Below are 25107 nucleotides of genomic sequence, written 5' to 3'. Positions count from 1 at the left end.
GCACTATTTTAAGGTATTTATATGCGTCAACTGTATCTGTTTAACACTAAGCATATTTTATCCATACAAAGTTTATATTATAAATAAAAGGTGAGAAAATTATATTCTGAGTCTTGAGTTTTAATTAATATGGCCACTTTGTATTTTATTGCCATACTCTGAAAGCACTTCATTTTTAAAGTCTTACTAATTTTTTAATTTAATTCCAATATAGTTAACATACAGTGTTATGTTAGTTCCAGATGTACAGTATAATAGTAATTCAACAATTCTCTACATTACTCAGTATTCATCATGATAAGTGTACTCTATAGTTATGTTTATTCTAACTTTTCATTTAAAATTTGTGTGTTGTATGGTTTTGGAGAGAGTTGGTTCATTTTTATGTGCTTATTTCTAAAGCATTTTTGGCACTTTCTACTTAAAAAGTTATTTTACACTGAGAGGAAAAATAGTGGTTAATGTATTCCTTGAGGAATTTTTTTCTTATAAAATAGTCATACAAGCCAAATATAAGAAAAGGTTTTTTGTTTCATGAATTGTCTATTAGACATTAATGTACCTGAGGGCAGCATTCCTAGAAAATTAGTACAGTATCTCATGTTGGTAGGCACCAAGCAAATATTTCTTGTATGCATGCTTGAAAAAAAGGCATTAATGAATTTATAAATTTATATATAAAGAAATTATGTATGATAATTTATAAATTGATATGCAAGGATAAATGTTAATGTAGGACAACTTAATATAAAAATAAGATTAAAATATGTAGTTGAATGTCTACCATAAATATTGGTCATATAAACAATTTTAGGAAAGAAAGCAATAATAGAAAACGTCCATAGGATATTGTTCAAATTTTCTTCTTTTTCCTAAATTTATTTATTTAAGTTCAAGTTAGTTAACATACAGTGCAGTATTGGTTTCAGGAATAGAACATGTGATTCATCACTTACATATAACACCCAGTGATCATCCCAACAAGTGACCATCACCCATTTAGCCTGTCCCCCAATCTACCTCCCCTCCAGCAACCCTCAGTTTGTTCTTTGTATTTAAGAATCTCTTATGATTTGCTTCCCTCTCTGTTTTTATCTTATTTTTTCCTTCCCTTCCCCTGTGTTCATCTGTTTTGTTTCTTAAATTCCACATATGAGTGAAATCATATATCTGTCTTTCTCTCTCTTTGCTTGGTAATAATACACTCAAGTTCCATCAATGTTGTTTATACACACACACACACACACACACACACACACACACACACAAACACACCAACACATATATATTCTAAATCAGGGCGCCTAGGTGGCTCAGTTGGTTGAGCATCTGACTCTTGATTTCAGCTCAGGTCATGATCCCAGGGTCATTGAATCGAACCCCATGTCAGGCTTTGCACTGAGTGTGGAGCCGGTGTGATGCCATATAAAACACGTGATATATTTGATCAGTCATCAGAACAACCCTATAAAGTGGATGCTAATCCTCATTTTTCAAAAGATCAATACTGAATTTCAGGTTTAAAAATGTGTCAAAGACCTATGACTAGAGTAGAGCTAGCAAGGAGAGTTAGTATTTGAATCTATGTTTTTTTGTGTCCTTGGATCCATAGTTGGTGCTCTTATCCATTATGCTTAAAGTATAGTTGAATGGGAATGGTCAGATTTTACAGAGAGGGCTTATTCTTGAGGGCAAGTCCAGAAACAGTAAAGATAGCAGTCATGTTGAGAACAAAAATGCATTGCAATCTTAATTTGTATTAAAATAAGAAAGAATTTGAGAAGTTTCAAAATAGAATGTATAGAACTGCTGCTTTTAGTCTTAGATATTCTTTTCCCCAGATTCAAGTACTCTATGACAGGAATGGCCTTTATTTCTGATTATAAGGTCTACTATGTAGTAATATGCACTGAAATTAATTGAAAAGTTAACACTGTATTTCAGTGAAAGGTATTTTCAAAATTATTATTGAAAAAAGGGTATGGATGTTCTTTCTGAGGCCTTTATTTTTGAGTGGCAATGAATATTTTCTTCTATATGCAAAAAAATTTTTCATAAATGAATTTATTATACTTTTATGAGCTGCTTGACAGGAAGTCTAGTTAACATTTTTGAGTACCAGATGTATTACCTGCATTACTTCATTTAATTCTCATAACTGTGAGGTTGGCATTATTAGCCTTACTTACATTAGCCTTTCTTACATAATAAAAGAAATAAAACAGAGGCTTGGGAAAATTTAAGCCGTACCTTTCTTGTGAACTAGTGATTGACTCCAGATCTGTCTGATTCCAGTGCTCATGTGTGAGGCGAACATGATAACCACTGTGCTATGGAAGCAAGATTCCAACATCCATGTTAGTTCTAATGAGACATATTCCCTTCCTGGGAGATGCCCCCAAAATATAAGTGAAACTGAAGAATACATTTTTTCATCTTAACAGAAATATATAATGCAGTCTTTATAACTGGCTATTAATAAGTTAATTTATTCTTTCAGAAAAGTTTTTCCCTGAAAATATAAGTATTCTCTTTAAAAAAAGAGAATAAAGACAGTCTTTTCAGTAAGTGATGCTGGGAAGACTAGACAGTGACATGCAGAAAGATGAACCTGGACCACTTTCTTACACCATACACAAAAATAAACTCAAAATGGATGGAAGACCCAAAGGTAAGACAGGAAGCCATCAAAAACCTCGAGGAAAAAGCAGGCAAAAACTTCTTTGACATTGGTTGCAGTGACTTCATACTCAACATGTTTCTAGAGGCAAAGGATAAAAAGCAAAAATGAACTATTGGGACCTCATCACAATAAAAAGCTTCTGCACAGTGAAGGAAATGGCCAGCAAAAAACTAAAAGGCAGCCGATGGAATGGAGGAAGATATTTGCAAATGGCATATCAGATAAAGGGTTAGTATCTAAAATCTATAAAGAACTTATCAAACTCAACACCCAAAAAACAAATAATCAAATGAAGAAATGGGCAAAAGACATGAATAGACACTTCTCCAAAGACAACATCCAGATGGCCAACTGACATGAAAAAGTGCTCAACATCACTCATCACCAGGGAAATACAAATCAAAACCACAATGAGATACCACCTCACACCTTTCCGAATGGCTAACATAACAACTGAAGCAACAACAGATGTTGGCGAGGATGCAGAAAAAGAAGATCTTTTTTGCACTGCTGGTGAGAATGCAAGCTGGTCCAGCCACTCTGCAAAAGGGTATGGAGGTTCCTCAAAAAATTAAAAATAATACTACCCTATGACTCTGCAATTACACGACTAGGTATTTATTTATCCAAGGGATACAAGGATGCTGTTTTGAAGGGACACATGCACCCCAATGTTTATAGCAGCACTATCAACAATAGCCAAAGTATGGAAAGAGCCCAGATGTCCATCAATGGGTGAATGGATAAAGAAGAGGTAGTGTGTGTGTGTGTGTGTGTGTGTGTGTGTGTATATATATGTATATATATATATACACACACATACATATATACATACAATGGAGTATTACCCAGCAATCAAAAAGAATGAGACCTTGCCATTTGCTACTACGTGGTTGGAACTAGAGGGTATTATACTCAACGAAATTAGTTAGAGAAAAACAAATATATGACTTCACTCATATGAGGACTTTAAGATACAAAACAGATGAACATAAGGGAAAGGAAGCAAAAATAATATAAAAACAGGAAGGGGGACAAAAACATATGAGGCTCTTAATATAGAGAAAAATAGAGGGTTACTGGGAGGGTTGTGGGAGGGAGGATGGGCTAAATGGGTAAGGAGCATTAAGGAATCCTGAAGTCATCATTGCACTATATGCTAACTAACTCGGATGTAAATTTTAATAAGTAAATAAATATAAATAAATAATATAAATAAGTTAAAAAAAAGAAAAATGTGATAGCTGATACAGGCATTGATTGCTGAGGAAAGTTTTTGGCTCGCTGTGTATATTTCTTGGCATTCCAGTGGAAGAGTCTCACCTACTTAAATATTCTACAGTCTTGCTGTTAAAAAAAATATATGTATATGTATGTATATTATAAGACTAGGTGGATAGTATGCATGTATGACTGAAACCGAGAAAGTCAAAGCAGCCGTCCATAGAGATGGAACAGAGAGAGTCCTTAGTTGTATGTTGATTCTAGAGAATCTAATGTGAAGTCTGATTTTCTATTCAGCCCTTAATGGGTCCCAGCCTCAGGTTAACTGTTAATTATTCCTGTGAATGTAAGCAATTTATATAACCACTCTGAAACTCAATTTAAAAATCTGTGAAATGTAAGCAATAAGACATTTCTGGGTTGTTAGGAGGATTGCCACTAATATTTTAAAGTTCCTAACAGCACTTGGCACATAATGTTCAGTCAAAAGATAAGATATAATTAAGTGTTTTTTAAAAGTGGTTCTAAATCTAGGTAAATATGGTAAATTAAATATACTCATTCTTCTACATTTCCATATCTCTCTCATGCCCCAAAAAATCACTAGATGATACAAAAGGGGACCAAAACAAAACAAAAAAACTAAACAAACACCAATAAAGAAACTAGCAAAGGTAAGTGATAGGCAATATCACTGACTTAGCAGAGGCTGAAACGTTGTAAGCTTAGTCCATTAAGGTGAAACCCATTTGAGGCAAGCTGCTCTTTCCTGGAAAGCACAAGAATGCCTCAGGAAATAGGGACTGGGTGCAAAGCAGAAGGAATGATTGAAAGTCACCCTGCAGCGTATCATTCTTAGTTCAGATACTTACTGTACACCCTAGCAAGACAAAGGAGTGATCAAACATGTTCTGGCCACGTAAAGAGGAGTAAAGCAGGGACTAAAAACTGGGAGAATAAACTAAAATCCATTTTACAGTGAGCTTTTCACCCCCATCCCCTTTGCCCATGTCACTCCTAAAATGCTGGATATTTGACTTCACCAGTAAGAAGACTGGCGAGGTTTTGTTCTAGGCAAAAAGAGCAGCCCAAGAGAAAATGCTGACATTTGGGAGTTGCCACCAAAACCAGGAAAAAACCAGCTTTTCTGCACCTACTGTGAACCTCTCCCACATAACACAGAATTTCCTACCAATATAACAACCTTCTTTGTGTCCGAAGATTTTAGTATGCATGCACTGAAAAAGATTACCAAACATTGGAGAAACATCTTAAATGAGAAAATTACTGACTCAAATAAGCAAACAGAAAAGGAACTTCAGAAAGAGCAGGTCTCCCCCAGCTCCCTCTGAAAAACTATAAGTACATTCAAGAAGACGAGAAGGAACAGAAGAGATGCAAGTAAGATTCCTATTTTTCAAAGAGGGAGGATGGTGAGGTAAGCAGCAGTGGGTGGCCCATAGCAGATACCAAATACTGCTCATGTCCCTGTCCCAGCAGTGGAACAGTTTCCTGGTTAGTTGCTCATGCAGTCCGCGATTCTGTTTTCTTTTCTTTTTTTTTTTTCATAATATTTTATTGTCAAATTGTTTTCCATACAACACCCAGTGCTCTTCCCCTCAAGTGCCTTCCTCCATCACCACCACCTGTCTTCCCCCCTCCCCCCTCCCCCCCAACCCTCAGTTCATTCTCAGCTTTCAATAGTCTCTCAAGTTCTGCATCCCTCTCTCTTGGGGAGAGAGAGGGACGCGATTCTGTTTTCAAAGAGGCTCTCCCTCGTCCCCTGCCCCACTGTTGTTTTTCTGGAGTACGATGTGAGGGCACGCATCAAAACATAAACCGTGCTCAAGTATCAACCTGCCAGTACCACCCGGAGGAAATTTCATAAGCTCACAATTGTACAAGTTCCCAAAGATGCATCTTTATATCGTTTTCAATTAGCTTCATTTTATAAATGAACTATGTTTAATTTTAGGATTTAATTATAGGCTTATCTCATGTCATTTAGCATTTTAAAATCATCCCCTAATATTAATTAATATTTATTCAGGAAACTGTCATTTTAATATTATTCTGAAAAGAACAAAATCAGAAGCATAGATTAGTCAAATGCAAGTGAGGCCTTAGCTGACATAAAACTTGTAATAACTTTTACAACTTGTAGCTTTTAGTTTCTAGGTAACATCTAGGTAGCACTGAGGCCACTTTTAGCTAGCAGGTAATTGTTACTGTTGATAATGAGTATTCAGATATGATTATTGCTGAAGTGATTCATTAGAGACCTGTCAGTTTACTTAGCTTCTCTGAAATCTCAGATCAGTCATCTGAAGTGAGAAAGAATATTGCCTGACTTAGTTTGTTATGGATTTGATGCGGCACAGCCACATATAAAACCCCTTTAACAAATGCCTGACACCTTAAAAATGCTCCAAAAATGTTAACTACTATTTCCGATATGTATAAGAACAGTCAGTAACTTAATTCTATTTTTTCAAGTAGATCAGTAATTATATTTTGTGTAGGATGCTTCTTTCCAATGGTAATTTAGGGCTTATTCTTATAGAAGAAAGCTCAAAAATAGTCTTCTATTATAGTGTACTGTCAGAATTAAGAAATTAGCTTTAGGAATGAATTTTCAGAATCAGTGCATTGTCATTTTAGCTAATGTACCCTGTTTAACTAGTTCTTAGACCACTGGACAAACTTGGCCTGCTTACAATTAATTACTTGATGATGCCTGTTAGTCTGATTTATTAACATAACAATTCTTTTAAGAAATAATTTTCAAAGTTATTATCTATGAAAAGTTTATTTTATAGTTTAAGTCTAATCGTTTTTATTGGTTCTATTTGCTTATGTTTACCCCTACCCCCAAAGCCTAAATTCAATATTTTTGGTTTCATATGGAAATGGTGTTTATCGTTGTTAAGCCTAATTCTTTACCTGGTATAAGATTTCTTAACTTTTTTCTCATGTGTGTATTTTAAATAGGATTAGAATTTTTTTTCTGACCCAATGACATGTTCTGTGCATCTAGACTTACATAGAATACAGAATTAAAGGCTCAGTTATTACATAGCATGTGATAAGCCTACTGATTTGTTAGCTGTTTTTCACAAATTCATAGGGTACCAATAATTTCTCAGAGGCATATCATGATTTATATCACAGTTTGAATTTGCTTCTAATGAAAAAACACCTCTTGTGATTTTTCTTATTTTCTTGAAAAATAAAGGTAAAAAGTAACATTATAATTAAAAAGAATAATAGACTATCTTTATAGGCATAACTATTTGGTCCCTTAATCTCCAAGCAGACTGCCTCCCTAAAACATACTTCCAGTTGGAACAACTTTGAAAGACACAGATCCCTTATAAAATATTGGGTATTCAAATAAGTTCATATTTGAAGGAGGCTTCAAAATCAGAGAAATCAGAGAAAATATTCTTATTTGCCTGTAGTAACTGAATGAGAAATCTGAGTCAGAAAAATATATTTTTCTTTTGGGTTGTGTTTCCTCGTAAGAGTACCGTTCCAGAACAAGTATCAGGCTTCTCTATATTGAAGATATTGAGGATACAGAGGTTGAATTTTTTTAGAAAATTCCAAACCCCCAAGTGCCTACTCCATGATAACTGGCTGATTGATGGTTGTGTGTGCTTTTTCACTAGCATACTGGAATAAAAGTAAATACATGAATTCTGCATATTGTAACATTAGCTATCAGATAAATTCCTTTGATTGTTTTTATTCATTTATTTTCTGAATCTATGGTAAAATCTTGGAGTACAATAATAAATTTCTCAATTTCTTTAACAGTACTTTACTAGAAACACAAATAATATGAAACGAACATCAGGAATTATCTATCTGATTGCTTCTTTTACTGCAAACTAATCATTTTAGTGAGTAATTTTCTAAACTTAATTTTGATGAAAGGCATTTAATACTTTTCAGATTTATTTTCCAATTTGGAGTAGTTGTGCTTAAGTTAGATCTCATATCATGTACTTTGTTGAGTTTGGAGCCACAAAAAGGATCTCTTGGCATTTTGGAGAAAGGTGAATTCAGTGGAGTTGGTTTTTTTTCTGTTTTGTTTTGTTTTTGGCTTGTAAGCTTTCATTTTAGCAATCTTCCCATTGTTTCCTCTAGTGACTACTTCAGTACAACCAGACAATGGATTCCACAAGCTATACTCCTTGTTGATAGGTTATTGGTCTCTGAACCATAATCATAATCCATTTATCTTTCCTTGTAGCATCAGAGGCTCCTTGAAATGCTAGATACAGAGAAGGAACTGTTAAAAGAAAAGATAAAGGAAGCTTTGATTCAACAGTCTCAAGAACAGAAGGTAATACTTTAAGTTGGTCCTAGTGTAGAAAGAACGTGTTCTATTCCTCAAATAATTACCTCAAATAATACATTCACTGTCTATGCAACTGTCTTATCATTTACAGGTAATACTGGAAAAATGTTTGGAGGAAGAAAGGCAAAGAAATAAAGAGGCTTTAGTATCTGCTGCAAAGGTATTTCTATCTGAAATAATGGTTTTCTTTGTAAGTAGAATTTAAAAACTGAGTTCCTAGTATAGTATAGTGAATCTACTTTTTTGTATAAAACCTCATTACAGAAAAATCAGTTCTTTTCTTGTTTTTCCTGTTATATTATTATTAGATTTGCACTACACAGGAATAGAATGATATTGAAATATTTAGATTATTGTTAAAAAAGAATTTATGTTGGATACTAATAAACTCTTGGTATTTAATAGGTATCATCACAAATAATATGTGTGTGTATATATTTAGATCTGTGATTTTGGGGGCACCAGGGTGGTTCAGTTGGTTAAGCGTCCAACTTCAGCAAAGGTTCTGATCTCGCGTGAGATCAAGTCCCACAACGGGCTCTGTGCTGACAGCTCACAGCCTGATGCCTGCTTTGGATTCTCTCTCTCTCTCTCTCTCTCTCTCTCTCTCTCTCTGCTTCTCTCCCACTTGTACTCTGTCTCTCTCTCTCTCTCAAAAATAAATAAGCATTAAAAATGTGTAAAAAGATACATGATTTTAAAGCTAACTTTGAAATACCTCTTGAAAGTAGTGTGTCCATAGACACTAAGTATACATATGCCAGCAAATGCATAGATAGCACTAACTTTGGAGATCGGGATTTAAATTTAAATTTAGTAAGCAAATATTTGAAAAGTTTACTATTATCAAATCACTGCACCAGAGGTGGAACTTGAAGGATGATGATGATTTTGTCTTCAAGTATTTACAGTCACCTAAGAAATGTATTACTTATTACCAATAAGGCAAGGTAGAATGCATTAAATCACTATGATGTATAGGCAGTATTTCCATGTCATAGGAGCTTTTAACAGTAAATTACTTTTAAAATTAGCTTGAAGGATGGCTAATCTCCTAAAGTATGAGTCTGAATTTTATTCTACAGGTAAGGATAGAAACACTGAAATTTTGAGTGTAGGTATGACAATGTTAATTTACATTAATTTGGGGGAAATTAGAGGCAACAAAAGCTAGAGGCAAGGAAAGAATTAATAGAGTGTGTCTAAAGTCTACATAAAAGATAGTGAGTGGCAGAAATAGAGTAGAAGTAATAGTTTAAAGGAAAGAAATAGACAAATTCCAGAAATAGGAGATGGAATCAGGATATATATTTGGTGTGGATAATACAGAAGGAGACCACATTGGGAACACCTAGAATCGTGATTCAGAACAACATGGAGGGTGGTACTGTTTCTCTGGTATAGTTTGAGATGCCTGTGATATATTCAAACTAAACCTACCTGACAGCTCAGAGGAGAAAGAAATCACCTGAAGATGCTAATATAGTTTCTTTTTTTTTCCAGCAGACAGTTGGTAATGGTAGCCACAGAAATTGTTGTTATATATAATCACCTCACAAGAGAGTATAGCGTAACAAGTGACACAAGGCCTGAGCCTTGAAAGAATTCCAAAATTTAAAACCCAGAGAAAGAAGGAAGTTATAAAGAACCGAACGGAGTCAGCCATATAAATAGCAATAAGAGTAGCATGCTGTTATGCAAACCAAGAAAAGAAAAACAGAAATAATCAACTATGTAGAATGTCACTTTGATATCAAGATAAGTAAGGATTAAAAAAACAAAAAAAAATGTTATTTGGATTTAACAAAATGGAGAGCATGGTGAGCATAGTAAGAAAGTGAGTATAGAGTAAAACAGGAGTTCAGAAAATGTTTACTCAGCTTTTGATAACTTGTGTCAAATTTGGCTAACTGGAAGAAAGAGAAAAGTGTAAACTGTGGACATCAGAGGTGGGAGGATCATGGATTTGACTGCATGGCAAAGTATGATGGTTTCTAGAAATTCTTACGTTCGAGTTGCAACTGCGGTCGATAACTTTCATGGAACACCATTTTAGTGAATGACAAGGGTTATGCAGACTCTCGTCTTTGGCAGACCTTTTATCCAAAGTAAATAGAGTGAGGCCAGCATCTCCAGAAAATTAACAGTTTTTTTGCCAATGATAAAATTTGAGCTTTAAAACAAAATTAGAATTTTGGAAAGTTTGTATCTGTTTTCAGATACTTAAAGGCTTTTGTGATGAAATCAATGGTGATATTAACAAATGTGACCTTTTTTGTTACAATATAATGAAATGTGTATCAACATCTTAGAGGAGATGCATAAATTATTGAATCATTATTTTCCAAGTAAAAATGTTTTAAAAATCATGAATAGATAAAGGACTCATTCAAAGTGCGAGAAAAGATTGTAATATAGTAAGTAGCAGAATACAACAGCTTTATTGCCAGTATGTGATTTTTCTTATCGCAACTACCCTTTAAGAGCTCTCCCTTGATAAGTTTCAGTATGGAATCATCAAGATTTACAAAGATATAAACTGGCTACTAAATACTTCTCCCTTTTCTACTACATGTCTGTGTGAGACTCAATTTTCTTTATATACTTCAACCAAAAACCATATTACAGATTTAATACAGAAGGCAGGTATGAGACCTAAATATCTTCTATTAAGTCAGATATTAAGGAGGTTCACAGATATTCTTCTCACTTGTAAATTTTGGAAAATATGGTTATTTTTCATAAAAATATTTATTAATATACAACACACCTAATGTTAATATAAAGTGAATTAATAGATGAAATTTTTATTTTATCTTGGTTTGAATTTCTGATATGGTAATACTAATATGTATAACTAGCATAAACAAAAGCTCTTTGAATTACTCAATAACTTTTAAGAGTGTTAAGAGATCCTAGGATCAAATAGTTTGAAAAGTGTTACTTTAAGCTGAAGCTTAGTTTTTTTGAAGTTTAGATATGCCTTGGAAATAACATGAATATTTGTACAAAAACAAATAATTTGATTCTACCTCAGGTAGTAAGTGTGCATAAAAGCAGCAGTGTCAGAACTAAACCCTATAGAATTCAAGTTTTGTACCTTTTAAAGATTAACGCAAATCTTTCTTATTCAAGGACTTATGCAGTCACTCATTCAAATATTTTCACTTGAGTCATTATTTGTGTTGAAGCTTGAGAAAGAAGCAATGAAGGATGCAGTTTTAAAAGCCATAGAAGAAGAAAGAAAAAGTCTGGAAAAAGTCCACGCTGAAGAAAGGGAGTTATGGAAGACTGAACATGCAAAAGATCAAGAAAAAGTATCTCAGGCAATTCAAAAAGCTATACAAGAACAAAGAAAAATAAGTCAGGTTAGTAACATTAACTCTTTAGAAGTACTGTCTTGTTCCTTGTTTTTCTCAAAATGAAGTTTCCTTGTTACTTACCTTAAGATCACCTTAGTGAACATTTCAATATTAATTATTTTGCCTATAATATGAATATTTTAAGCTAATAATGTTTAGTGTATCAGTGTACTGCTTTCAGATACTGAAAATTCAGTAACTTATAATTTTATCTTTTTACTCTTTTTTAAAAAGTCAGGATCCAGATTTATCTCTATGCAACTATGTTCCTCTGGTTTATTTTTTTCCTTTTTTCACACACACACACACACACACACACACACACACACACAGTCAATACAAATCTATGTGAGTAGAAAAGTTTGATAAATTATGTCCAGCATGCATATCTGTATATCTGTGGTTAATAATGATAATCAATAGGACCTCACAAATAATCCCTGTGGTTTCATAAAAGGTATCACATATCAGGTATGGCCTGCATAAAAAATAACTTTTGTCTACTTATCTAAACAGTTAAAAACTACATTTTCATTTTCATAATTGAATTTGCATGACTGTATTTTCCATGTATTTAGTCCTTTTGTTATGTAGGCAGTGAGATACTTGAATAACCCTTCCCTTAAATAAGTATATAAAGCAAAAAATAACATGTATAGAAGTCTTTGTTTTCCATGATCAGAGCATTATACATAGTACTGTTGTTTGTTCAACCATGCATTATGATGTAGCTAAAACGACTTGTGCCAAACAACCAGGAAGCTTTTCTTATGTTTAATTGGCCAATATGCCAATTAATGCATTGTCCTAAAAAAAAAAATCAGTGCTTTTAAAATCCAGGATAAATGTTATATACTTTTTTAAAAATCTCACTTAAATTTATTCTTGAGTACAGTTACTTTGTTATAAAAATTAAATAGATCTTTAGGTAAGTATTTATGGTAAGATAACAGTTGTGTGGTACAGATCTTATTCTTTTATTCCCTGGCTTTTTTCCATTAGAGTAATAATTACTTGCTAATTCTTTTTGTAATCTGTTGTTTGTATCATTGAATGTATATGGAGCACATATTGTATATAAGATGTTTAATTGTCAGTTGGGTTGGTTGGAATTCTGTGCTAGTAAGGTCAAGATCTTTGGTTAAGTGCTGATTTGAAAGAGTTTACTTAAGACTCTTTTTGACCACAGACCACTCCTCCAGCCTCACATAGATGTGGGCTGTTAGTCACCATGAAGTTGGGCAAGAGGGCATGAATAAATCAGCACATGGTCGTCACTCAAACGGAAACGTGTATCTCATGAAGGGCATATTTCTCTGCTGGTTTGTCAGGGGCATTCTCGTCTCTAGAGAACACTGCAGTGTATAATATACTTTGAAAACTGTTTGCCACAGTTTCAGAGTACTGTGAAGATAATCCAAGCCTGTCATGAATAAATGCATTGTATTTATTTTCTTTCAAATGTTTGCATATTTTCAGTGTTTGTGAGAGGGAGAGTCTGTGGGTGTGGTGTGTGTGTATGTGTTTAACTGCCTTGTGGTTAAGAGAATTGAAGAGGAAACATATATAGAAGAAAGAACAATGTTTCCAGTTAACTGTCCGATTTTCAGATGTGAGGTGGTAATGTCAAATGTATTCAGCTGCCTTCATTTTCATGTAGTTGTAGTAAGAAACTACAGCCAAACAATTGTCCTTCCATTAGCTTCTTAGAGCTTTGCCTAGTAGTCTAGAAAATTGACAAATTATGTTTCTTAGGGGCTATATGAGGCTCACATATCATTTGTTTATTTAGGCCAGTAGGGTAAGCAAACAAATTCACATGGTCACATTATTCTTCAGTGTTTCTCATTAACTGAAGTTCCAGAGACTGTACTTAACTTCTCCTGATAGGAAGAAAGAAAACAACTTCCCTGCCTTCTTATGAAGGAGACTGACAGGAAAGTATTAAAGATATTATGTGAGGTGATTGGTGTCATGTATTAAAATAACACTGTGTAAGGGGCTGGAGAGTCAGGGAACCAATATGTAAATAGAGTAGTCAGGTAAATGCTATCTAGGGTCATCTAAGCATATGAGCTGAGGCATGCACTGAAGTGAGGAGTTTACTTTGTGAATAGTTGGGGCTAGAATGTTTCAGGCAGAGGAAAGGCAAGTGCAAAGGCCTTGAGGCAGAAAGATGCTTGGTCTACTTAAAACTGTATGGTTCTGTTATGGATGTAGAACAGACAGACCAATGGATTAGGATGGAATACAGACACACAGACTTTTCTGTAATGTATAAATCTCTTAATCTGAGTTGCGTGGAAGGGACCCCATACGTCTATGAATTTAGTGAAAGTATGCCAAATTGTGTATGTGTACAGATTTTTCTGCAGAAGTGGTTCCTAGTTTTTATTAAATTCTCAAAAGCATCTTACTAATTAACCCCGAAAAAAAAATGAAACAATTGCAACTGGCTGCCCATTTTGTTCTGCATTTTGTGTACTAAAATGAATTTCACATAGATTAAATGTTTACACTTGTAAACTGAATGTACTAAAAAGAAATTGGAGGATGCCTGGGTGGCTCAGTAGGTTAAGCATCTGACTCTTGCTTGATCTCAGCTCAGGTCATGATCTTAGTTCATGAGATCAAGTCCCATGTTGGGATCTGCATGGAGCCTCCTTGTAATTCTCTTTCTCCCTCACTCTGTCCCTCTTCTGCTTGCTTGCTCTCTCTCTCTCTCAAAATAAATAAATAAATAAGAAATTGGGCAAATATTAATATTCTTTGAAATGGAGAGTCTAAGCACTTCAGGAATGATAGACTAAAGACCTCTGCAAATTAACTTCTCCATAAAGGGAATGACAACACTGGCAAACATTGCTGAAATCAACTTTTTCAGAACTCTGGATATTAACCAAGGGTTTCAACAACCCAAAGAGTATTCAGCAAGACTAGTTACATCTCACTAAGAACAGCAAGTCTGTAGATTTTTAACTTCCTTTATTCCCATCCCTTCTCCCTAGTTACATAGTAGCTTTAACAAGTATTGGTCTTGGGGCACCTGGGTGGCTCAGTTGGTTAAACGTCTGACACTTGGGTTCAGCTCAGGTAATGATCTCATAGTTCATTTGTTAGAGCCCCAGGTTGTGTTCTTACTGATGGTGTGGACCCTGCTTGGGATGCTCTCTCCATCTCTCTCTGCCCCTCCCCTTTTTCTCACAAATAAAGAAGTAAACATTTAAAAATGAAAGCACAAAAAATAGTAGTCTACACAAACGTGGTACCTATGAAAACCTGCAATGTAGAAGCCACTGGAGTGGGCAGTGGACTGAATTTGGAGCTCCACAAGAAAACCTGTCTCCAGGGAACTATTACTGTTTGGCCTATCTGGCAGCTTCCCAGGAATTTCCCATTTGCTGAGAGCTTGCTTAGTGGGAAAAGCCTTATCCTCAGAATGTTTGTCAGAAACAATGAGTGGCAAATGTTTCTGCCTGAGACAGAAATACCACTGGATCAAACAAGAACCTGGCCAAAAAACTTAAAAGGGAAATTTGGGAAAAATCATTATGATAGGTGGTTTTGAAAAGTTAGGATTTTTGAATATACTCTTGGATTTCTTGAAGGTCACATACATGTACAAGGTTGTCCACATGCTCAGGAAAGACCCGAGAAGACCCTAATCTCTCACCACGGGCTGATTTTGATTCTGTTCAGGCAGAAAATGAAGGCTAAGGCAGGATCATAAAATGGTAGTGCTGAAGGTGCTCCCCAACACCCAAACTCCCTTGGCAAATGATGCATTACTTAACTAGTTCAAGGTATTTAAGGAATTCACAGTCTAATTATTTGCTGATCACTGAGCTAACCCAGCAGAGACTTCCGTGGCTATACATGACAAGAAATACAGGCTTGGCAGACTTAGCCCAGAAAAGTTCTTTGACAAATAGCAGCAAGTCCTGGGGCACCTGGGTGGCTCAGCCGGTTGAGCGTCTGACGTCAGCTCAGTTCATGATCTCACAGTTCCTGAGTTTGAGCCCCACCTCAGGCTCTGTGCTGACAGCTCAGAGCCCAGAGTCTGCTGCAGACTCTCTCCCAGTCTCTCTGCCTCTGCCATGCTTGTGCTCTGTCTCTTTCTCTCTCTCTCTCTCTCAGAAATAAATAAGCATTAAAAATTAAAAAATAACAGTAATTCCTGAGAGATGAAGGAGATCTGATTTCTACAGTTGCTATATTACATTATTTTAATGTCCATTTTTATCAACAGTATGAGATATACAATGAAATGGGAAAAATGGCTCAACCACAGGAAAACCAAAGCAGTCAGTGGAAGATACATTGATGTTGGACTTAATAGACTTTAATATGTTATTAAAAATATGTTAAAAGAGGGGCATCTTGGTGGCTCAGTCACTTGAGCATCTAGCTTCGGCTCAGGTCATGATCTCACAGTTCATAGGTTCGAGCTTTGTGTTAGGCTCTGTGCTGACAGCTCAGAGCCTGGAGCCGGTCTTCGAATTCTGTGTCTCCCTCTCTCTGACCCTCCCTTGCTCATGCTGTCTCTCTCTCTCTCTCTCCTCTCTCTCTCTCAAAAATTATATATATGTTAAAAGAACTAAGGGAGATCATTTCTCAGTATTCATAAGCCTCCTCATCTTATACATTACGTGTATGTATGCTCTTCCGAAACTAGCACTAGAAGGTTTGAAGGACTGCTCTGCTTTTAAAAGTGCCCCTCTTTTCTAGAAAAGCAAGATTGCAGACACATGGTCGTATACTTACTCACCTTCCTATTACTTACACTCAGAGAGTACTTAAATCATTTGTTGGAGAAAAGGCCCTAACCTCCTATCTTGTAGTTTATAATTATCTTACAGCATGAATCAGATTCAAATACCTACTTATCTAAGTGTCCCACTGAACTGAGAGTTTCATCAGTTTCTCAGTCATATTTATGCTCTTAGGAGGCCCTAGCCTAATGTGTAGCTCCTCGAATGTATTCCAGAAAACCAGTCATTTCCATTAAGTGGCACACTCCAGAATATACAGTTAGCTCAGGAAGATGACTTACAAACTTAATTGTATTCATCCCAAATTCTCAAGTGGATGTATAGGTATCATTTCATTAATTAGTCTTATTAATTCCATAGAGAAGCAAATTGGAAAAAAGCAATGAAGTATTATGGGTTGGTTTGTAAAAATTCCTTGAAGTTAATTGTCCTAAATTAAGTTGTAGGACCAGAAATGTAATTTATAAATAGACTTTACCCCTATGCTACCAATGATAGGAATGTGAGATTCTGCCTCTTGAACTTGCTCATTCCATTAACATCACAAGATTTTTAACTGTGAGTTTCAGATTTATACTTACTGTCCTTGTTACTACTTTTAGGGAAATACCTGGAATATTAAACATTACAAAAGTTGACAGAATGTTATTGTTTTAACAATAAAGAAAGCAATAAGGACACGTGGGTGGCTCAGTCAGTTAAGCGTTGGACTCTTGATTTCGCCTCAGGTCATGATCTCAGGGTGGTGAGATGGAGCCTGGCTTCCCCACACCCCCTCCCTCCACGCTGAGTGTGGAGCCTGCTTAAGATAGTCCCTCTCGGTCTCTCCCCCGCCCCACTCCCCTTTCCCTCCTTCTGCTCCTCCCTCACTTTTGTGCTCCCTCCTTAAAACAAAACAAAACAAAACTATGATAATAATTCTCCATGGTCAAGTTTCACTTACCTGGTTCTATTCTATACAAACATTTTAGGCTATTAGCTAAAAATCTATTTTCATGGAAGGTTTTATTTATCTTTGGCTGTAGGAAATAGTAACATAATAGTAGTAGTGGTAGCAGTGGTGCTGGAAATAGCAGCACTTCTAACAGTATTGGCCGCCATTAAGTGAGCTAACTACCAGGCAATTTTCTAATTGTTTCCATGTTTGATCTCATTTAATACTCACAACCACCTTATGAGGCAGAATCTGTTATCTCCATTTTCACAGACACAGAAATGAAAGCTTAGGAAGGTCATGTAACTTGCCCAAGGCCATAAGAACTCCTCAGAAGGTATAACAGATCATATTCAGAATCAGGCAGCGTCACTCGAGGCCTTGCAACTCACCCCTAAGCTTCCCCCCGTCAATGTTCCCATCTTAGAAGAAAGCACAAATCCTTCTCATTGATCATTTAATGTGTGATAATTTCAATAGCAAAAACTTAAAGGGACTATTTTCATTAGTTTATTCACTATTTATTTATGTATTTGTTGTAATTTATTGTTGTATTTATCGTTGACCCTGTTAGAGGTTTTGGGCACATAGCATCAAACAAGATAGACAGGGTCCCTAGGTACTCATGGAACTTACATTCAAGTTGAAGAAGACTTACAATGAATAAGGCAATTCCATAGAGTGGTATGGGCTATGGAAAGAGTTACGTGTTTGGCTGAGAAGGTGGTAGAGGTCTAGTTTAGATAAGGAAATTAGAAAGAAGCCAGACTCAAAAAATTTACATGTTACGATACTATTTACATGAAATTTTGAAGAAGGCAAAACTGATTGGAGAGGGAAGAAATAAGTAGTGGGGTGGGGCACTTTTTGAAAGTGATAGAAATATTTTAATCATAATTGTGAATACATTTGATAAAACTTACCAAGTTATGTATTGTATATTGATAAATCTTACTGTATGTAAATAATATTTTAATAAAGCTGTTTTATTAAACAGCTGTTTTAAACAGTTAAGAAAACAACTACCAGAATAAATTATTGGATAGATGGCAATTTGAGATGGTGAGGAGGGTTGAGTTTCACTGGGATAAATAATCAGTTTGTGCATATTACATTTGAGGTGCCTATTCATCATTTTAGAAGAAATGTTGGGTAGATAGTTAAAAATGTGTGTCTGGGGCACCTGGGTGGCTCAGTCAGTTGAGTGTTTGACATCGGCTCAGGTCATGATCTCATGGTTCCTGGGTTCAAGCCCCACATCGGGCTCTGTGCTACAGCTAGCTCAGAGCCTAGAGCCTGCTTTGGATTCTATGTCTCCCTCTCTCTCTGACCCTCCCCTGCTCACGCTGTCTCTCTCTGTCTCTCAAAAGTAAATAAAAAACATTTAAAAAAAGAAATGTGTGTCTGGAGTTTAGGTGCATTGTCAGGACGAGAGATCAAAATTTGAGATTAATAACCATGTAAATGGTGTCAAAGTCTAATACATAAAAAACAAAAATTTTCTGGAAGGGCGGAACTCTGCACGACCCTTTTTTATGGAATGTGGCAATCTTCTTTCTACAAAAAAATATGGCCACTTCAGATTAACTGTTTAATAGTGGAAATAGTCTCACACTTGTGATAGTTGTATTTCAGGCGATATTGTGAAGATGTTAAAGTTACTGGTGCTTTTTGTATCACACTGTTACCCAGATCGAGTGGCCAAGGCTTCATCTACATTTTGTAAGAAGCTCAGGGTTTACAGATTAACAGCAGCTCCTGTCTGATTTCAGAAGTCAGCGCTCTGTCCCCTCATTCTTTGGCAGCTAATTGTGATCCCTGTAGCCTGAAGAACTACCAGCCTGCTTGAGTACTGACTGAAGGGATAACATTAAAAACCCAGGAAGCTATTTTTTAATTTTTAATTTTTTTAATGTTTATTTATTTTTGAGAGAGAGAGACAGAGTGTGAGCAGGGGAGGGGCAGAGAGAGAGGGAGACACAGAATCCAAAGCAGGCTCCAGGCCCTGAGCTGTCAGCACAGAGCCCAACGTGGGGCTTGAACTTACAAGCATGAGTTCATGACCTGAGCCAAAGTCAGATGCTTAACATTGACTGAGCCATCCAGGCGCCCCAGGAAACTGTTTTTTTAATTCTAATATTCAGGGCACTTCATAGCACTCCAATGTCTCTTTAATTAAAAGAATTCTGGAAATAAACCTGAGAATTAACAGGAATTAGCATCTTTGGCCACTAAGTCACACTAGAAATAAGGAAAGAATTGGGTGTGGCAGAGTGAGAAACAGTGTAAACTTAACAACTAAAATTACTCTGAAAAACATAAGACAAACAGCTTTGATTTTGAATTTGCCTCTAGATTTTCTCTGTGTTAATACTGACATTAACTGAAGAGATAAATGTTCAGCTATGACAGAAAACACAGTTTCCAAGAATTGTGGCACATATTTCTCGTATCTGTGTGAGATTTTACTTTATTTGGCCTTCATCACAAATTAAGACTAACCCTTAGTGTTGATTATAGATTATATTTTTTTTCTGAAAAAGTCAGAAGAAAGTTTATGACTTTGGCTTTTTTGGTAAAATTCATTGTGTCCCTTGAAAATCGTTGTTAATGAAAGTAAAGTACATTTGTTATTGACACCAAAATGGACAAAGAGAAATGAGTCATTAATTTTGCTGTTCTAGCAAAGTCCTGTAAAAGGACTCCAGAGCTTACAGACACTTAAGCTATGTCTGACGTTGGAAGCTCTTCATAATAGTTTATAACCACAGCCACTGTAATTTGGGGTTATGTTTTCCCCCAAAGCCACAGACATTACAATCAGTGGTTAAATTTTCTTTAAGAAATTTAGCATTGCCACCTGACCCTTCTTTTAAAAAAGGAAATAGCATTTCTATTTTAGCTTAGCAGGCCAAATAATTTCACAACACTGAACTAATTTTTCTGTACTGCTTTACTTAGTTTTGATTCATTAGTTTTTTTTTTAATTTGTATTTACAAAACTGTGATAGCCATCTAGTTATTTAAAAGTAAAATCTTGGGGAGCCCCGGTGGCTCAGTCCATTCATTAAGCATCCGACTTCGGCTCAGGTCATGATCTCACAGCTTGTGAGTTTCAGCCCCATGTCAGGCTCTGTGCCGACAGCTCGAAGCCTGGAGCCTGCTTGGAATTCTGTGTCTACCTCTTTCTCTGCCCCTCCTCCACTCATGTTCGCTCTCTCTCTCTCTCTCTCTCTCTCTCTCTCTCTCTGTCTGTCTCTCTCTCTCCTTCAAAAATAAACATTTAAAAGTTTAATTAAAGGTAAAATCTTAATTACACTTTTGTCAAAAGTATTGCATAAAGGGACACATGAACAAATAGTGCATCGGTTTACCTTCTCGTCTCTCCAGACCTTTCTTTCCTGCTCTATTTCCTATATCAGTCCCTACCCTTAAGTAGATTTTCTTTGAATGGGGAAAACAAATTCACTCATTCATTGAAGATGAATTATCCATCTATACTCTGTAGCAGATACTATGTTACAATTCTAGTCATATAGTGTATGAACTGTAATAGATATAATCCCTGATTTCAAAGGGATCTCAAATTAGTAAGACAAGTAAAATAGTTGTTACAATTCTGAATTATGCAGTGCTTTGAGATATAAAATACAGGATGCTCTTTGAGCACATACAAGGGGTGCTCAGTTCAACCAACTGTGAGATGTGGGAGGTCTAGAGCATTTCAGGGAAGGCTCTTACAGATGATGATGCTCAAACCTAATTGTACAGAAGGAGTACATTTGATCATCAGAAAAGAAGGGTAAGGGGAAATCACTTCAACCAAAGAGAGCATGGCATATCCAGGGAACATGCATACTTGCTATATGCATGACAAAATGGTAGTTTTTGCAAAGATTGCAAACATGAATGAGACTTTGTCATTGTCTTCAAGGACCTTGCAATTAACTAGGAAATTGAACATCAAAAAATTGCTCTAATGTGAGGAAGAAGGAGACAGGACAGAAAGCACATGTGGCTGAGGCATTGATACAAATTGTAATTGTGGTTGACTCTGATGGGTAAAAGCATGAGACAACTTTTGTAGCATACAGATGTTCTTTTTCTCGATCTGGGTACTGGGCAAATGGGTGTATTTGTATGTAAAAATGCATTGAGCTAAACACTTAAGATTTGTGCATTTCACTATGTGTAAATGTTTTAAAATTTTTAAAAATTAAAAAAAATTTCCTTTACAAAGGAAAAACAATGTCATTTTTAAAATATTTATTTAATAATTTGTGTACTTCTAAGGAAAATCATAGTCTTAAATACATATGTTAAGAAATAGAAAATACTGGACAAGAATGGGCTAACACCCAATTTATGAAGACAAAAGAAAGAATAGAATAATCCAATGAAAATAGAAAGAAATAATAAAGTTTATGACAAATATATGACATGCATTGAAAAGTTTTATAATAGTCATTTCTTAAAAGGTATAAAATTCACCAATTTTTGACCAGATTGATCAAGTGATGTTATTAATAAACATCATCAGAGGAATAAATAAAAAGACTAAACCAGAGGCAATACAGATTTTAAAGTTGACATAAGCAGTATAACCGTACAACCAATCTATTGTAAAACTTTGATGAGATGAAAACTTATCAAGATCAAGATAAATATAAATCCCAGAACTGACACAAGAAGAATTAGAAATGCAGAATAGTTCTGTGGCTATAGAAGAAAGTATCTATAGTTTAAAAGTATGCATATATCTCTAAAAATATGCATATACCTCTAAAAATAAATGTGAATATACTCCTTTCCAGTATATGGAACTTAATTTACTTCCCCTTGAGTGTTGGCTGGACTTAGTTGTTCATTTCTAATGAATAGATTATAAAAAGGAGGAAAAATGTTAACTTTAGACTAGAGAAACCTGGCAGATACCATGTTAACTAAATGATCAAGGTTAACATTGCCAGTGATACATTACATTTAAGACCATATGCCCCTGATATGATATAATGAGAAGCATGCTTTATCTCTATTGTATTCTTTCCCCAAATCATAACTCCAGTCTATTCATGAGGAAAAGAGAGATAAATCCAGATTTCTTCAAAATACTTGAAAACTGTACTTCAAAAGTGTCAATGTCTTAATAAGGAAAGACTGAGAAACTGTCAGAAATTAGAGGAGACTGATGAGATATGGTCTCTGAATGCAACATTTTACCCTGGATTAATCCTAGAGTCAAAAGACATAGTGGAAAACTTGGTGAAATACAAATAAAATAATCTATTTGCTATTATTATTTAATGTTAACTTGTTAGCCTGATAAATTTATCTTAATTATGTAAGATGTTAATATCAGGAGAAACGGGATAAAAGCACATGAGAACTCTTGTACTATCTTTGCAAGTATCTGTAAATCCAAAGATATTTCAAAATAAAAAGTTTAACATATTTTTCCTAACACATACATAGTTAAAAAGAAAAGAAAGAATACTCATTTTTATATACTCCCTTCTAAAACTCCATTGAAACAAAACTCTACTGAAATGGAGACCTACACTGGAAATGAAAACACCAATACATATTTTAGAAACTCTTAAGGGCTTACTTGTTAGTAATGCCAGAAACTTCTGGAAGTTAGAATGACAATGAGGATTCAAAAAGAAAGGAACGTTTGAAAGTCTATTTAATAATTAGGCCCCCATTCATTTTTTTCCAATTCTGGCAGAAAACTGGGGTTAATTCTCTGGGGGAAAAACAATAATAATAAAAGGTTGGGTCTCTGGACCAGAGATCACCAAAGCAATGTTAACATTGGGTTCGGAGGAGAGCAAGGTGAAAAGTTCCTTGCTGCTTATGGAGAACCTTAGCGGTTTTCCTATCCCAGCTCTCAGAATGCTGACAGCCAGACAGGAAATTGGAAGATTCTTTTCTGAGGAATTTAGACAGCCCAAGATAAAAGACCTAAATATATTGGTATCAGAAATTGCCCCAAGGAAACAACTCAGCCAGATTACTCTGCTATTAAGATCACAGTCCATAAACCACAACTGCAAGCACAGAGATGTTACTCAGCATTTTAGTGCTCTACTCTTTAAATATGAGCAAAAAGCCAAGTACGAACAGATAACTTCTCATGAAAAACAAGGAATAAAACACATTCTGTAAAGGTGCAGAAAGTTAAAAAAAAAAAAACTATCATTAAGCTTCTTAAGGATAAGAGAAAAGATCTTACATTTATGAAACAGGAAGAGGATGCTATTTTTTTAAGTCAAATAAAAAGATAGAAATCTAAAATTTAGAAGAAAGTTAAAAAAAAGTCAGAAGATCAAGTTGTAGACATCTTCCAGAGACAAAGGTGTGAAAATAAAAAGACACTGAAAATAAGAGTGGAAAGAGCAGAAAATTAGCCAATTTAGGAGATTCATTAACTGAATCAGAGGATTCTTGGGGAACAAAAATAGAAAATAGAATCCAAGAAATAACATTTATTGTTATTATTATTATTATTAAAGTAAATCTCCCAAATTGAAAGACATGAGTTTCTAGATCGTAAGATCTGACTTTCTAGATAAATAAGGGTAAAGAACATGTGTAAAATTTCTTTTAGAAGGAAAAATTTATGCAATTGAGGAGGCATCAGAATGTAACCAGACTTCTTAAAAACTTTTAAAACTGGAGAAATTTCCAAGCTAGAAATTCACACTTACCCAAACTAAAAATTTAGTGTTAGGGTAGAATAAAGTCATTTTTCAGACAAAGGAAATATCAAAACATTTACTTCCCTTGAGCCTTTTCTCAAGAATCTCTTGGAAGAGGTGCTCTGTCAAAAAAAGGAGTAAACCAAGAAAGAAGAATTCAGTGGTATCCAGAAAGCTGGAGTTACAGTTCAAGAGAGATGCAGTGAATTTCTAGAAATATACCTGAAGGGGACCCAGAGTAGACAGCTTTGTAACAGACATAGAGAACAACCAATCCAGTTGGGAGATATGTCCACAAGATATGTCCAAAAAGATAAACATAATAAAATGTGTGGTATCTTTGAATATACTGAGAAGAAGGTATTTAGACAATTAGATAAGAGTGTGAGAATCAATTCATAATGCTTATTTGCTCAGGCCAGTAGTAACATTGTATCATTTCTGACCCATGTCTTCAGGGACCTTCCCTGTTCTTACTTTTTCTTTGGCAACTTTGTTCAGATGCTATGTGAAAAACTTTGAGCTAGTCCACTGGAGAAGGTGAGACCACTGGGAGGAGAATCAAGCCTTTCCACCTAGGGCTACTCAGGAGTAGCATCCATATCATCCCCAGCAGTTGATTTCACATACGTGGAAGACCCCAGACAAGACCAAAAGCAATGTCCAGCTGAGCCCCGCCCAAATGACTGACTTGCAGAATCATGACCTAAATCAGGGACTGGCAAGCTTTTTCTGTAAAGGGTCATATAGGGGTAATTTTAGGCTTTATGGGCCAAGACCATTATGATAGTAGTCGAGACTATTATGTAGGTGCTTACATAACAAGAGAAAAAACATCTTCATAAATTTTATTGATGAAATTGAAAGTAATGATATTCTCTTTGGGGAGATTAGCATTTTGCTTAATTGGGGTTCAAAATTAGACTTCATCAAGATAAAAAGCTTCTGCAAGGCAAAGGAAACAATCAAGAAAACTAATAGGCAACCGACAGAATGGGAAAAGATCGTTGCAAATGACATATCAGATAAAGGGCTAATATCGAAAATGTACAAGGAACTCACCAA

The 25107-nt window shown here is 35.3% G+C and overlaps 1 protein-coding gene across 4 annotated transcripts in view; it reads left to right on the top strand.

Moving 5' to 3' along the window:
* CCDC91 (coiled-coil domain containing 91) overlaps positions 1 to 25107 on the top strand; it is a 329701-nt gene that overhangs the window by 242343 nt on the left and 62251 nt on the right. For all 4 annotated transcript variants that reach the window (XM_029954362.1, XM_029954358.1, XM_029954360.1 and 1 more), the window contains 3 exons: positions 8166 to 8258; positions 8365 to 8433; positions 11465 to 11641. In XM_029954362.1, coding sequence (XP_029810222.1) covers positions 8166 to 8258; positions 8365 to 8433; positions 11465 to 11641 — 339 coding nt within the window. The remainder of the gene's footprint in view (positions 1 to 8165; positions 8259 to 8364; positions 8434 to 11464; positions 11642 to 25107) is intronic.

The sequence above is a fragment of the Suricata suricatta genome, chromosome 10 (genome assembly GCF_006229205.1).
Source record: "Suricata suricatta isolate VVHF042 chromosome 10, meerkat_22Aug2017_6uvM2_HiC, whole genome shotgun sequence".
Taxonomy (NCBI): Eukaryota; Metazoa; Chordata; class Mammalia; order Carnivora; family Herpestidae; genus Suricata; species Suricata suricatta.
The sequence above is the reverse complement of the archived record's forward strand: the minus strand, read 5'-3'. Positions and strand labels throughout refer to the sequence as shown.